The following is a 15,857-nucleotide window of genomic DNA, read 5'->3' on the forward strand; positions in this document are numbered from 1 at the left end:
TCGAAACTATTATATTTGTGACTGTCATATATCCAATGATTTGATATCATGGGTTAGCTTACTAGATTTGCTGATACTTCTATGCTAGACTTTGTTCCTAGCTGTACTACAATTATTTGGGGATGCTACTTGTTTCATTGACACCAAACTTTATGGTAGTTGCAATTTTGTCCTCAGCCTACTACACGATATTCAACTGTTTTGCTAGTTTTTAATTTTTGATTCCAGAACTGATAAGCTAAGGTTGCAAAACTGTCTCTAGTGAGGCAATAGTGTATTTGTGAATGTGAAAACTTATGAATATATAGTTGAACTTGATTATATATTGTACCGCTCTTGCAGCAAGTTCCAAAATGGTGTATATAATTGTATAGTTTGACCCTTACATATTGGATGTTGAATGGTTTGTTTACATCGCAATATGGAGCCATAAATAAGGACACTGTGGTATTGAAGTAATTTAATTAATAAACTAGTAAATATAATGAAAAGACATGGAAGTTTTATGCAGTAAATGAGGAGTTAGTGTTTTAGTCAAATTTTGAATCCCCAGTGTGGAGATTTATTGGGTCCAAGTGTAATTTTTCTTTTAATTGTATTTACTAACATTTGGCATTTGAAAAACCTAAAGCTGTTGTTGCAAGATCTGTTTTCGCTGATGTTCTTAGTTTTCAGTCCATTTTATGTGGTTTGGGTTCTTCATAGATCATTGAGAGCTATAACATGAATATGCTGTTTTTATGTAGTTTATTGGAAATTAAGGGTTAGCTTATATGGTCTTCTAGTATTTCTATACAACATTTTCTTTACTTCAATTATCTGGCAATGCTACTTGGTTCATTGATACCAAACTTCATGGTAACCACCATTTTGTGCATGACCTTTTGCAAGCAATTTGTTGCTTGATGTACTAATCAATGATGATAGGAAAATTTGTTGTGTTTAGTAAGATTGGTTGTAATTGATCAAGAGTTATCATTCAAGCAATCAATCTCAAAATACACACCAAATTTTACGTGGAAAACCCTCAATGTAGAGGGAAAAACCACGGGACAAATCCGATCAATCCACTATAAGAAAAATAGAGATTACAGCACTTAAGTTTATGCTTACAACTTTGAGTACACAACAAATTGGGAAAATACAAGAATATTAATTCTATAGGAAAATATATAATCTCACCACAAAACCTAAGAACTTGATCAAGTACCTACCTCACCTTTCATGTTTCACCATGTGATGTGATACGCAAGCTCTAATGCCACTATGAAATGGTGAAGGAGTTTCTTTCGTAGGTTTTTTTCAAAAGTGCATCCATGAGTTAAAATTTTCTCAAGTACAAAATATGCTTCGCGACATACTAGAATTTGAGTTCTAGTTAAGATCTGACCAAAAGAAAATTTTAACATGAGGGTTTGGCATACAAAAAACACAGTATGGAACAGCATGTTATGATAGAAGGTTAATAAGAATATGAGGATTTAGCTTACATTAAAAGAGCACAATAAATAAATAAAAAAATTGGCCAATTATCTCATCACATAGCATCACTTGATAATGATTTTTTCAGAAATTTATAATTAAATTTCTAATCACTAGGCATGAGATTTATCACAACATGAATAAAATGTGCAAGACTGACAAAAGAGATAAAGGGAGATAGTTGAGTTGAACTGTAAGGAAGAATCCGAATTCCAAAGGGTTGAATATGCAGCATCAAATGTGTGTTGATATCTGTCTTAAGAGTTGGCCATGATAGTTTCAAGTTATTCTGTTGCTCAAGGTCCCACGAGAGTACCTTGACGCCAATGTTGACAAGGAGGCTATCAATCCCTGGAAGAGATTATACAAACCAAGTTCTAAGGGAATACGCATTTGCTTATTCTTCAGTCGTAAAGGATTTTGAAGATAGATATAATATTTATGAAAGTTTGTGCAGAAAGAATTTGTTCAGAAAGGTTTAATACATTAGTGCATGTCAAATTTGCAACTCCCTATGTGAATTCCCAATTACAAAATCTACTTAGATAGTAAGATGCTAAAGGTGAGATGCAATCAAGTACTATAGTCTCCAACTCTGCCTAACTGTGAAGCAGAAGCTGAAGTATGACCCCTCTCAAAAACAGAGGAAAATGTCCTAGGGCTGCTATGCATGTCAGAAATGGAAAAAGCTTATAAAAATGCATTCCATATCCAAATGTCCTGGGCTGCTAGGTATGTCAGAAGTGGAAAATCCAAGTATTTTAGTACTATTACCAACAAGTTGTGCAGATTAGTCACTAATGAACGTTGAAAAGCCTAATTTCTGCAAGAATAAGAAAAATAAGAAAATATACCCTAAAAGGGGGAGCGGGAGGGATTTCTTGGCTTTTCTTGAAATTGATTGCTGTACCAACTGAGTAAAACTCACAACAGCAAGGATTGTGAAGAGGCCAACACCTTTTAACCAGCGACATTCTTGTTGGAACTAGAAAACAGCAACCTGAATATGCCCTGCACAGGATCAGAAAATAATGTTAAACAAATGGCACCATATTGGCAGCTTCCAAACAAGCACTTCACCTGCAGGAAATTAGCTAACAACATAAATATGATAATGCCACTATGTTGATAATCAATTCTATGCAAATTATAACGAATCTTTTGAACTGTTTTAATCAAATCCATGGACAGTGGACCAAAAACAGAACTTGAATTGTACCAGTGGAAAACATAAATTGGTATTCACTAGGCCACAAAACACTACATCTTCAAAAATATAAGGGCAAATACTACACCAATTGTTAGTTTTACCCTTGTTCTGGACCTGACCAGTGCCCTAATCTGTCTTCTTAGAAAAGCTACAGAAAAGCACCTTAAATACGAGAGGGATGGAGGGGGGGGGGGGGGAGAAAGGAAAAATGAAAACCTTTCACGTTAGCTTGATGACGAGCACAAAATAAAGTACACAAGGCCACAATGGACAATATTGGCTGTAGCAGACCACCATTCTCCATGCTTAGAACTTTAAACACTAGCTGGCTGCTAGCTTAACGAACTTCATCTTTGATCTGATCCATGAATGACAACCACACCCACAAATTAATGTAGAGAAAGATACAAGAAACTAAGACTTGCATGCCAGATAGAGCAACAATTGAAGGACAAAACTGAGAATTGGTCATTGGCAATAGTACTATCTATGGAAAAAGGGAAAACTTACTTCCTTTGGCAGTTCAAAATCCATGCTTGCATCCCCAAGTGCTTGCTGAACATATTTTCTCCGTCCTCCAAGGTCTCCTGTAAAGCGAGGAACGTCTTCCTAGTGGCAGGGATTAAGGGCTTATTCAGGGTAACAAACATCATTAGAAGCAATAACTTTGCAAAGAAAGCATACTTTTTTAAATGATTAGAATTATAATACTTTTAATCACAATGAACAACGATGTTAACAATCTAAAATAAATATATAGTAGTCTTAACCTCTATTGAAAGGAGCTATAACATGTTAAAAGGAATTTCAAAGTATAAGCATTAAACAAGGGACGAGCATTATGAGCAATACATGAGAAATCAAAGAGTAATAAGAATGACTCTATACATGAGAAATCAAAGAGTAATAAGAATGACTCCTTTTTTTTTTGGTTTTTTTTTTTTTAATTTTTTAATTTTTTTTAATTAGGGTCACTAGTAGGATAGACTATTTCCTGCAGCAGAGTTTCAATTATACTGTAAACTTTACTACTACACATTGCAACACATTTAATTCCTAAGCAAGATTAGGAGCATAAAAATAACCCAGAAAATATTTTTTTTAATTCCTATAATAAACTAGAGCTACCAAAGAATTTATTTAAATGAGAAGCAGCAGTAATTATGGAATCAAAAATCAAACAAACAAAACAGAAGTTCAGGGAAAAATATATTTATCCAAAAAAAAAATTAAGGGAAAAATATACCATACATGATATTTTGAGTGGCTTTATCTTCCTCACTTTCCTTTGGGAGTGAATGTGAAGACCTCATGCTCATTTTATTCCTTAGATCCTTGACCTTCCTGATGGTTTTCTCTTTGAGATTGATCTTCCTCATCTATCATAAGTAATCTGTCTGTATGGTATATGTTAATATGCTGGTATAATGATAATTGTAAAATCTAAAAGGCATTGTCTGTGATCTGAATCATGGGTGTCAAACAGATGAAGATTGTTTTGAGATTTAATCATAGATTATACTTGGAGATGAGCTAGATATGACATTGTCAATGATTTTTGGAGGTCCAGCCACAAAAGCTTTTGTGTATACTCCAAATTTCCTAAAGAGAAGAGTACTAACACAGGTTTAATGTATAAATTATAAATTTGTAGCAACTTTTTGATATCACATAGTCCAGTCCTTTCAAAATTTGGGAACTGAAACTTTAACTCCATAACACAAAAAAACCAAAAAAAAAAAAAAAAGGTAAATTAAATTGCATCACCTCATAAACCACAAAAGCCGCTCTTGAGCAATGTGTACTCCCATTAAGCAAAACCGATGAGATTCAATTAAAAATTTATCAAACAGACATATTGGAGCAGTTTGCAAGGTAGAGGCAGCAATGTAAAATTGTAAAGTTAGTTCTTAAAGTTACTAATGGCAGAGAAGATCTTTTTAGTAGAGTCCTGGATCCTGAATGTTGTAGAAAGTTTCAAAGGTGCCACTAACACCTCTTGTTTTCCCAATTATTGTATCATAAATAGCAAGTAATGACCCTTTGACGTAAATACTAGCTAAATGAAAAAAAGGATTGAGCTATGGGGGCTTTCCTCTTTTTTCTTTAACCAGTTGAATGAAAAAAGAAAAAGAAAAAGATTCAAGCATTCAATTCAGATGCAACCAAATCAAATGGACTACTAAAGAAAACAAGATTAAAGGTTAAGCTTGTTTGCAGAATCTTTGAAGTGATAACAGGGTTTTTGCACCATGTTTTTCCCAAGTAGTGGGGCTTTTGTACATGACGCCTTTTGCATGATACTAAGAATGAATGAGACCAAAACATTCCCATGCCCTTAAGGGTTGGATATAAAAGTTATTGACCATGATTTAAAAAGCAAATGCAATAGCATTCAAAGGAAAGAAAAAAAGAAGTACATAAAGTTACCTATAGGTGAATCAGAATTGAACTGCCTCGAGTGAATAATAGTAATATGGCTTGATTGCCTTTTTCTTCTTCTTTTTCTTTTTTCCTTGCACATATTGGTAACTAATTCTTGTATGTCCATTTTTGAATGTCATTTCCAAATTGGGCGACTACCAATGGTAAAAAGAAAAGCAAGCATTACTCATCTCATCCCCTCTACTCCCGGTGGTAACATCCCACTCTTCCCCCTCTTCCATGACACAAAATCAATAAGACAAGAAATCCGTATGCCTTTGTATTCATCACTGCCTAAATGTATAACGCTAAACCATGAAAATTATTAAATTAGTTTCAAACCCTAAAACATGAGGCTAGAAATTACATGAGCTGAAAACTGATCAATTACCTAGCTCACCATTCATCTGCCACCATATAATACGGATTACACATGATATGCTCCATGATGCATTTCCTTGCTTCCATTATGAAATGATAAAGGACCTGCTTTTGTGGCAAATGTGCATCCATGTGTTAAAATTTGATTCATCACGAACCATACTTCCCTAGATATTAGAATCAGATGTTTGGTTCAAATGAGGCCAAAAGAGAATTAATTATTTAACATGAGGTTATTATGGATGGAGAAAATGATAGGGTAAAACTGATAGATGATCAAGAAGAAAATATCAAGATATACCTAGGCTTTGTTAGTTGGTTACAAGCCTCCTATACTTCACACTTTCCATGTAACAAAATTCTTCAGACTATAAAACAAGAAACAAGCATACAATATTGCTTTATAAGTTGATATATGGCATTTACCTAACCCTATAACTTTAATACTTTTTTTTTTTTTGATAGGAGATAATTAAATCAAACATTTTGAAGCTTTCAGGGATCTTATCTTTCTTCTTAAGACTAGCATTACCTAAATTTCTTTTCATGTGTCACCAACTCAAATCGACTACTAAAGAAAGTCTGCATGCCAAAATTTCAGTAACTATAATTCTGCTATTTTTCTTATCTTTTCAAATAGTGAATCTTCCACACATTCACAGTGGGCATATATATAGATTGAAGCATGTGTCAGTGTCTTTGTGGTTTTTGCCAAAATCTAATAAATTTATCTACCAAAGTTGTAATTATATCTTCTTGAGGGAATTTTTGAGATTTGAGTTGAATAATAGATTAAAATTTTGGTCAAATAAAGGAAGTAGATAAACAAGAATTTACCCATGAGTGGATCAGAATTGCAAAGCCAAATCAAGCTAAAAATGAATTTCAATGAAGAAGATGTTACATAAACAATAATCATTTTCATCAACCTCATCTTCATCAGAAGAGACCTCATCTTCATCAGACTCTTCTTCATCAATCTCATCTTCATCAAGCTCATCTTCAAAATACTGAATTTACAAGCCCAAAAGAAAACCATACAAGTTATTTGAGATTAGTCTTTATACAAAGCCTAAATCAAGAAAATGAATATATATGCAATAAACCATATAAGTTATTGTAATTTTTATTCTTGATTGTTGACCCCTGTACACTCCTTGTGTACTATGGTGTCCTTTTCTTGATATCAATAAAGCTTATTACTTATCAAAAAAATACATATGCAAAAGAGTGAGATTTTTAAGGGTATTAATGTGGATATTTATTAAACTTGGAATCAAGCAATTTTTTAGATAAATTAAAATATAACTGAGCCTGCTATATATGCTAGTTATGTGTATAAAACACTACATAAATCGGCTAATTCAAATTACTAAGAACCAGATAAATTCATCGACCAGCATTTTTTTTTATTCTGTTGAATGTTTAAGTGCTTTAATTTTTTCTTTTTCAGCAAAATAAAAGAAGATACCCAAGGACTAGATTAGATTTGCAACACTGAATAAAGCAAAGAATGAACTTTGCCAACACACAAACAGACCAAATCATCTTTCACCATTACTATCTAATAATAAAACTGCAAATGAATGAGAAAGAGGTAGACACTGAAGTTGTTTTCTTTATATATATATATATATAGAAATGACGAAGATAAAAATATAAATAGAACCTACGGAGCAGTTAAATGAATCTAAGGAACCAGATGCAATGCATGCTAGTTATGGGTAGAAGTACAACAATATATAATATAAATCGCCTAATTCAAATTACTGAGAACCAAATAAATTCATCAACCTATCCATAAAAAATATATATATATAAATTCATCAACCAGTGAGTTTTTTTTTTTTTTTTGTGTGAAATTTTGGCAGTCAATTAAAATGTTTAGTTGATTTTTTTTTTTAATTTTAAATTTATATTTTGCAGCCCAAGGAGAAGAAGAAGAAGCAGCAGAAGAAGTTACCTCGTGTATTTGCACAATCTTGTTATCAATCTTGCAATGCTAAATCAAGCATCGCAAATCATCTTTCACCATCATCATCCAAAAATCCGAACTTGTAGCTAAAATTCATGAACCCAGAAACAAAGAGATCATAGGTGCTCTGCTTCATCATCCTCTTTTTTGTCATGGAGTGCTTTGTCATCCTCTTCTTTATCAACCTCATCTTCATTAGACTCTTCTTTTTTATCATCATCTCCATCAGACTCTTCTTCATGGCCCTGAATTTACATGCCCAAAAGAAAACCATATGAGTTATTTGAGACATAGCTTATTATACAAACCAATACCTACTGGAATAGGCATTTGCAAATGCTCAGGTCGTTAGGGATTTTGAAAGATAGGTTTGATATTTATGAAAGTTTGTGTAGAAAGAACTTGTTCAAAAGGTCTAAAATATTGATACATGTCAAACTCGCAACTCCCTATTCCCAATTGCAAAAACACTCAGATTCTAAAGGTGCAAAGCAATGAAGTGCTAGTCTCCAACTCTTCCTTAGTGTGCAGCACACAGTGAAGAGACGACTCCTCTCAAAAACAGAGGATCTTCTTCAATCAAAATTGGGGGCAGGGGGAGGCTGAATAAATAGACAAGATGGTCCAAAAAAAATAAAATACCAAAAGAAATGGTGTCCAAGTACATAGGAAGGCTGAATACATAACCTTGTCTATGCAAAACAGTACCAAAGAAATGGTACTCTAACCTTGCAGCCTACCACGTACACAAACTCATAAACATATGGATTTGGGGTGACACTCATCTCTATAGGAACAGGCACCTCAATTGAATCTAAGGAGCTTGACCATTTGACATGTGCCATCTATACATAACAAAGTAAATCAACACAGCTAACATGAAATGCATACACACACAGCAATACGAAAACAGCAAAATGCAAATCGCCTAATTAAAATTACAGAGAATCTAATTAAAGTTGTTATTAAATTATTTTATCTATGGGACTGTTTGGGCAGTCAATTAGAATATTTAATTTAATTGATATGTTTAGAAAAATAAAAGAAGATGCGCAACGACTAGATTAACTTGCAAAACTGAATCAAGCCAATAATGGACTTTGCCGACACACACAGTATAGACAAAAATCATCATTCACCATCATCATCCAAAATCACTAGTTGAAGCTAAAATTCATGAACCCAGAAACAGGGATCACAGGAACCATTTTACTTCATTGTCTTTCTACATGAACCAAAAGAAACCATACGGGTTATTTGAGATTAGCCTTATATCCATAGCCTGAAATCAAGAAAATGAGGAAAACCCATATAAATAGGAAACCGTAAATGAAATAGACAGAGGTAGATAGACATTGGAGCTGTTTTTTTTTGCCTATACACGCACTTGCAAATGAGTGAGATTTTAAAAGATTTTCATTTGGATATTTATCAAGAAATTTTAAATAAATCACAAGACAACTGAATCTATGCAACCACATGCTATATATACACAGATAAATTCATCAACCAGAGCTTTTTTTTTTCTTTTTTTTTTCAGTGGGAAATTTTGGCAGATAATTAAAATGCTTAGTTGATTTTTAAAAAAATTTTAAATTTATATTTTGCAAAATAAAAGAAGAAGCCCAAGGAGAAGAAGTAGCAGAGTCGGAAGAAGTTACCTGTAGCCTCAATTCTCCACCGTCCTTCTTTACGAATAGGTAGCAGTTCGAAATCTCCTTTCCTGTCCTTTCCATCCATTCGCAGTTTAGACTGTGTACGATCACCAAATGCTGTAATGTAGTTCTACGGAGGAAGTTCGGCAGCGACTTTAGCACCATGCAACTCTCAATTGTCAAATTTTGAAGACGTGGCATAATAGTGAATCTTCTGATATAGTCTTCTTCTTCTTCCCCTTCTTCTCCTCCAATCCCATTCCATTCTTCCCACTCATACATACCACAAAATGTGAGAGATATCAAATTTGGGAATAGTGTTATTAGTATATCGTCTGTCTCCTTCTTTTCGGATTCTTCTATTCCCAGAAATTCAGCCCCCACCTTTTTCAATCTACCCAAATCACGTATAGTCAATGATTCGAGAAACAGAAGTTTACCCAGAGGAGGCAAATGCTCTAAAGATAAATCCCAAATTTCAAGTTTTTTCAAATTGGTCAAGGACATCATCCAATTTGGAAACATTGTTGGTGCCAAGTAATTTTGAATGGTTAAATCTTCCAAGTCTGGCGGTGGTTCTAAGGCATTCAGAACTAATGCATCTTCCTCCCTTATTATTTCCGTTCCATCCCGTTCGTTAAACCATAGTTCCAATGTACGAAGCCCTATCTTCTTCTTCAATTGTGCATTATTAGCCTCACATACATCGCTTCCCAGCCCATATATTTTAAGACTCCCTTGAAGATGGTTCAAATTTCTTAATTCTCCTAATTTACCTCTTTCGCTATCATCCTCACCACCTTCACCAAAAGAAGTTAATGTTCTAAGAGAAGTCAATCTCCCAAACCCTCTTGGAAACTTTAAATTTTTTGTGAACCTTGACCAATCCAAAATAAAATGTCTTAGGTTAATTAGTTTACTCATCCCTTGTGGCAACGTTTGGAGATAGTTCCCCCTCTTCCGACGCCTATGAGACATTTTAATCTTCAAAATTTGTAAATTGCATAAATTACAAATGGTTTCAGGCAATGCGCTTCCATAATAATTTACTAAATTGAGATACCTCAAATGTATGAGAATTTCTAGTAAGCCTAGAAATTCAATTGACACATCATTGTTTAGACCATTCAAGGTTAATGCCCGTAAACATCTAAAATGTTGGTATGAAGTAAATAATTCATCACTTCGACTTAACAAATAAAGGGTGCGTAGATTTTGTGCACAATAAATAGACTCCAGAAATTGGGATTTTATGGGAGTTACAGGATAAATATTATATTCCAAACGCAAGTGGCGGGCATTTTTATAATTTGATGCCAACTCCATATCAAAATTGATTATGAAGCATTCATTTTTTGACATTAATTGCGCAAAGTCATGCACTATATCATGCATTTTGCAATTTTTTATGTTAGCCTCATCCTTGTCCTTCTCAAAATCTTGGAAGAAAGAGCGCATGGCTAACTTTTCAAAGTAATCTTGTGCCATAATTTCCATCTCCATATATGTGTTTGACATGATATATCCTTGTGCCATCCACATATATACCAACTCATCCCTAGAAAAGACATAATCTTTAGAAAAAACAGCACAAAATTTGAAGCATTGTCTTAATGGTGAGGATAAATCATAATAACTCAATAACAACGGTGCATAAAGACTCTTTATTTCCTCATCTTTTATTTCCCACCAACAGCTATCTAATACTCTCTTCCATTCTTCTTTACTATTCTTGAAGCGCATTAGACTCCCTAGGGTCTTTGCAGCAAGTGGCAAGCCTTTGCATTTCTCTGCAATTTTCCTACCAACGTTTTCTAGTTGTTGACATAGAGTAGGATCCTTATTAAAAAATGCTATTTTCTTAAAAATCAACCAACAGTCTTCCTCAGACAAAACCTCCAAATTGATGGTCTTTACACTTCCTATCTTATTAGCAACTCTTTCTTTACGTGTGGTGACTAAAATTCTACTACCTTGGGAACCACATTTGAATGCTTCTTTGAATGACACCCACTTTGTGTCATCTTCAGTCCACACATCATCTAAGATTAGAAAAAACTTCTTTCCCCCAATCAATTCACAAATTTTTTCCAACAAACTTTGCAATTCAGTAATGTTGGGATCAGCACCTCCAAATGCTTGAATGATAGCTTTGGCAATAGCACATTGATCAAAAGGTTCAGAAACACAAACCCAAATTCTTTTGTCAAAATGGGCCTTCACCTGATCATGATTATAGGCTACTTGGGCAAGGGATGTTTTGCCGATACCACCCATGCCCACTAAGGAGAATACTGGGGGGCTTTGTTCTTCTTCTTTAACACCCTTGCCCAATAAGATGCTCACTAGATCATCCATAACCCTATCACGACCACATATGTCAGACACATCAACAAACGAGGTAGTTTTTGGTCGCTCAACGAGTCCTTGGGCAGCTCCCCTAGTCGACTCAAACCCATACATCTCTCTCTCTCTGGTAATTTTATCTAATATTTCATTAAGTTGTTTAATCTTGTGAGCAATGTCGTGACGCATAACAAGTTTATTAACTTGACGGGAACAACATGAAAGGGAGGGGATGAAGGAACATACTTTCTTCACATCAGTATCTTTTTCAGCATTTTCATCTTCTACTTCTTTCTCAATTTCTAATTTGATCATTGCAGTGCTCCACTCGTCCAGCACGTCATCCATCTCATAGGATACCTGTAATACCCCGATTTTATTTTATAATCATCACCGTACATCGTCATTATTATTATAGAGTTGAGGTACTAGTTTTATAGACAATTTTTGGTTCTACAAAATAAGTGAGAAAATTAAAGTTTTAGTGCGTACAATTTTGTGAGACAGTTTAAAATAATAATTATATATATATATATATATAAAAGATGTAACGTGGAGAGTTACTTTGTAGGTAATTCATATAAAACTTTTGGCCTCCTTAATAGTTAAGGAAAAGGGGAAGAGAATAAAAATGTATTTCGATAAGAAGTCTAAGAGTTATTGGAATCCCTTGGAGTTCCAGCTTATCTAAATATGCCAGTAGTTAATAACATCTTAAATTAAGGTTAATTGGAAATGAAAGTCTTGGAAGACCATTTAAACTAAGTGGGTTTCCTAGTAAACGTGGATGCCAAAGAAAATTTGAGAGGGAGAGAGAGAGGCAGCGTGACAAAAGGAGGCAAAATTGTTTAGGGGCATAAGGTTTGACTACGAAATCAAGGTGAGAACCCCATCTCAATTTTACTATACTGTTTATAAATCTTAAGATATATTTAAGGTTTTGGCAGCGTGATAAGATTAAGTTATGTCAACTATATTGACTATTCACCACCATGCATCCTTGATGCGGTGGTCACTCTACAAGTATAAATGCTTGTGAGGTGTGGGGGGCAAGGGCAGGGGTTCAAGTCTCCAAGAGGGAGTTTCACACACATATACACTTAGATTAGGCTAGAGTAGAAATTCTTTCTTGTATCAAAACTATATTGACTATTCAATTACAGTGGAAAGATGATTATATATTAGTGTTATTAAGTGTGTGTGTTTGACAAAAATTAAAAGGCCAACTTATTTTACTATTTAGCTTATTTTTGCTACTATTCATGAGTCCCACTGTTCTTTTTGGTCCCATTCATGGGTCTTTCTGTACTATTTCAACTAACTTTTACTTTTATCTACAGTATTTTCAGTAAAAAATTTTCAGTTTCAGCAAAATAAGTGGATCCTAAATAGACCCTCAGATAAAGATCCACTGGTAATACTCTTAAGTTTATGGTAGTGTTGTATTTTATATTGGTTACTCGTTGAATTTTGAGGAACTTGGGTCTAGCAAAGGATTATATATATTAGATTAGATTTCTAATAATCAGTACTTGATTTGATTAAGTTGCCTACAGATTTCATTTGAATATAGGTTTCATGATTATAATCTTCAATTCTAAAGGTGGCCTTGTACCCTTACGTTTTCAATGGGAATATTAAATCTAAGGTCTAGAATTTTTCGACGACTGCCTCTCTAATGGTAAATGTAATATGAGAATTGACTCAATGCAAGGAAACATTATTGGTTAGAGAAAATTTGCATTGATGTCAAAGTGCTATTAGTTTAAGCAAAGTATAATCCTAGTGAGTCAGTTTGTATAATTCGATAAACTTTATATGTTGTGGAGGATATTAAGTAATTTCCATGGTCAATTATAGGTCCTATTTAAGAGTGTTTTGAGACTATTCGGAGGGTGTTTCAGCTGGATTTTCGGAGAGATTCAAGTGCTGTAAGTAATTATGTATAATACGCACAAGTTTTGTTCATTAGGTTCCTAGAAGTCAAAGGTTTTCAAAAGTTATGTTTTTAAGCATACATTTTCTAAAGTTTATCAAAAGCATTTTTATATCACTGAAAGAGAAACTTCAACTTTTAAATAATGCTTTAAAGAGAAACTTCAAATTTTAAATAACATTTTGAACGTCCGAATCTCATTTAAAAGATGATTTCTAAACTAAATTATTTTTAGAAAATAATTGAGTTTCAAAATAAGTTTTCTAAAAAGGTTCTTGTTCTTTAAATTTGTTTAAGACCAAGTGATTTCAAATTCATATTCTTATTTTCCAAATGGTATTCAAGAATTGTAAATATATTTATGTAAACTCTTCAGTTCTTGTTCATTCCCTAAGAGAGTCAAGCATCCTTTGATTAATGTTCAATTTGATATTGTGATCTTCAATAAGTCTCTATAATTGGAATAGTGGTTAATATTAAGTAAATTATTCTATTTTGTATAAACTTTGCTTTTGTGATATGTGACTCAAAATAAGTGTTTTTTTTTTTTTAATTGATTAGATATATGTGTAGGCCCACTCATAGGGTTGTATGTGAAAATAAGTGTTGATCCCTCATCAGCAGGAGTTAGATGTTCATATCCGCTCACATATGTGATATGTGTATATGTAACACTGTGCTCTGATAAATTGTTTGTATGTGTTTTTGAATGGTTTTTAAGATTTGATTACATATGTATTAAGTGGTTCATTATATGTGATATCATTGAATGAACTTGTGAAATCAAAATATTCATGCTTTGTTTGACATTATTCTGTTGTGTATTGTGTATTGTGTATAATTGCTTACTAGATGTGCAGCTCACCCCATCAATTACAATTTTCAGATTAAAGTTTAGTTAGGAAATAGAACCTTTGGATTCTTTGTAAGGTGCAAGGTATAGTGGAGGCTCTAGAAATTTTACCCAAAGGGTTCATTAAGAAATATAAGTTAAAACAAAATTTAATTAAAATAAAACTTGACTATATTGAGTTACCAACAAAAAAATACGCAAATACATAAAGTTTTGCAATTTCTTTCTACGACTTTTCATATTTTGAATCATTACAAACCCTCTGTATTTCCTAAAAATTAAATTATATAAAGTTATATCATGTTTATACTATACATGCGCACACATTTGCACACATCACAATTCACACAAAAAAAAATTATTAAAAAAAGTGTTCATAATCAATATTAAACACACTTACACATATAATATAAATTTATAATAAAATAGACACTTGCAACTCACAAATATTCACTCTTTATTCTTAGAGATGAAGATACCAAGATAGTCAGATAATTAACTAAGATGAGATGAAATTCATGAGAGAGAGATCTATATGATCTGTGCTGTTGTTTGGTTTTAGGATGGACTGATATGTGTTGTTTTAGTTTTGGACTGGGTAGGCCTGTGTTATTGTTTAGTTTTGAGTTGAACTTATCTGTGATTAGGGTATGCAAAATTTAAGTCAGAGTGTTCAAAAATATTTTTTAAAGCAAAGTAAGATAATAATTTTTTTTTTATATATAATATTTTTATTTTCAAGCCAGGGGTTGAACAACACTTAACGCCACCCCCGGCAAGGTAGAGCGTGGAAATTTTAGGCGATTTCAATAATGCTTGAAGCCTTTTTAGGATTTTTAGTTTTTATTTTTTTTTTATTTCGCTTAAGATTTTACAGTATTTGGAGTATATTTCTAAATTGTGGATTTTAGATATTGTAAGAGGTTTATTATGGGCATTGTTTATTTGGAGTTGTATTTAATTTTGAAAATTATTATGTTTATTAAGACATGCAAAATTAGCAAGTTAATCATGCATTTAAATTCATGTTCCATAGATTGGGGTTGTGACAATACCTCCTTGAGCTTTTCTAACCAAAGACTCACAGCATGCTCCTCAACTTGTCTCTTCTCAGCATCGTCCAGCACTGCAAGCACGGTTCGTAGATTGCCTTCAAGCCTTCGAACTTCTTCATCAACGCCAATGACCAACCTTATCTCTTGTTCCGCCTCCCGGGCAGTGATTGAACTCAACTGCCCCAAGAGAGCAGAAATAAGAGAACCAGCCATAGTTGGAGAGTGAATTTGCGACTGACAATACAAGAAACAGGAAGTGGAGATAGAAAGAAAGAAAGTGGTTCACAAAGGAGAAACTGAAATAGCAGGAGCGTTTTGTGCTTCTGTTATCCTGTATATAAAGCATTTTTTTTTTAAAACAAACGACCTATATTCCTCCTGATTGGTTGTGTTACTTAGGTATTCAAATTATGTAGGGACAACTTGTGATGGGTATTTTCCTTTCAATTGGATGCACGTTAGCTGATGTTAATTGGAAGATGCTTGCCACTAACCTTTAGGTTAACAAAATTACAAAAGCAAAACCAACCTAACCTAGGT

At 33.4% G+C, this 15,857-nt stretch overlaps 1 protein-coding gene across 2 annotated transcripts; it reads right to left on the minus strand.

The window, feature by feature from the left end:
• Positions 1-970: 970 nt before the first annotated feature.
• LOC142627271 (putative disease resistance protein RGA1) lies at positions 971-15,608 on the minus strand. 2 transcript variants are annotated; one of them, XM_075801093.1, is made up of 11 exons: positions 15,318-15,608; positions 9,134-11,833; positions 7,461-7,717; positions 6,335-6,507; positions 5,508-5,602; positions 5,123-5,424; positions 3,944-4,089; positions 3,203-3,321; positions 2,909-3,050; positions 2,337-2,493; positions 971-1,385 (listed from the first exon to the last, which is right to left on the minus strand). In XM_075801093.1, exons 1-3 carry the CDS (start codon positions 15,528-15,530, stop codon positions 7,589-7,591), a joined length of 3,042 nt encoding a protein of 1,013 aa, XP_075657208.1. In that variant the 5' UTR covers positions 15,531-15,608; the 3' UTR covers positions 971-1,385; positions 2,337-2,493; positions 2,909-3,050; positions 3,203-3,321; positions 3,944-4,089; positions 5,123-5,424; positions 5,508-5,602; positions 6,335-6,507; positions 7,461-7,588. The 2 variants fall into 2 exon arrangements, with proteins under 2 accessions (XP_075657208.1, XP_075657209.1); XM_075801094.1 differs by lacking the exons at positions 971-1,385; positions 2,337-2,493; positions 2,909-3,050; ... (2 more) ...; positions 5,123-5,424; positions 5,508-5,602 and adding an exon at positions 5,609-5,865.
• Between the last annotated feature and the right edge of the window lie 249 nt (positions 15,609-15,857).

This window comes from Castanea sativa, chromosome 3, assembly GCF_040712315.1.
Source record: "Castanea sativa cultivar Marrone di Chiusa Pesio chromosome 3, ASM4071231v1".
Lineage (NCBI taxonomy): Eukaryota > Viridiplantae > Streptophyta > Magnoliopsida > Fagales > Fagaceae > Castanea > Castanea sativa.

Coding starts and splice junctions, on each gene's coding strand:
- LOC142627271 (XM_075801093.1), bottom strand. CDS start 15,530: ATGGCTGGTTCTCTTATTTCTGCTCTCTTGGGGCAGTTGAGTTCAATC. Junction 11,834..15,317: donor GGTTAGAAAAGCTCAAGGAG/GTATTGTCACAA, acceptor GGGGTATTACAG/GTATCCTATGAGATGGATGA. Junction 7,718..9,133: donor GTGGAGAATTGAGGCTACAG/GTAACTTCTTCC, acceptor ATGTAAATTCAG/GGCCATGAAGAAGAGTCTGA.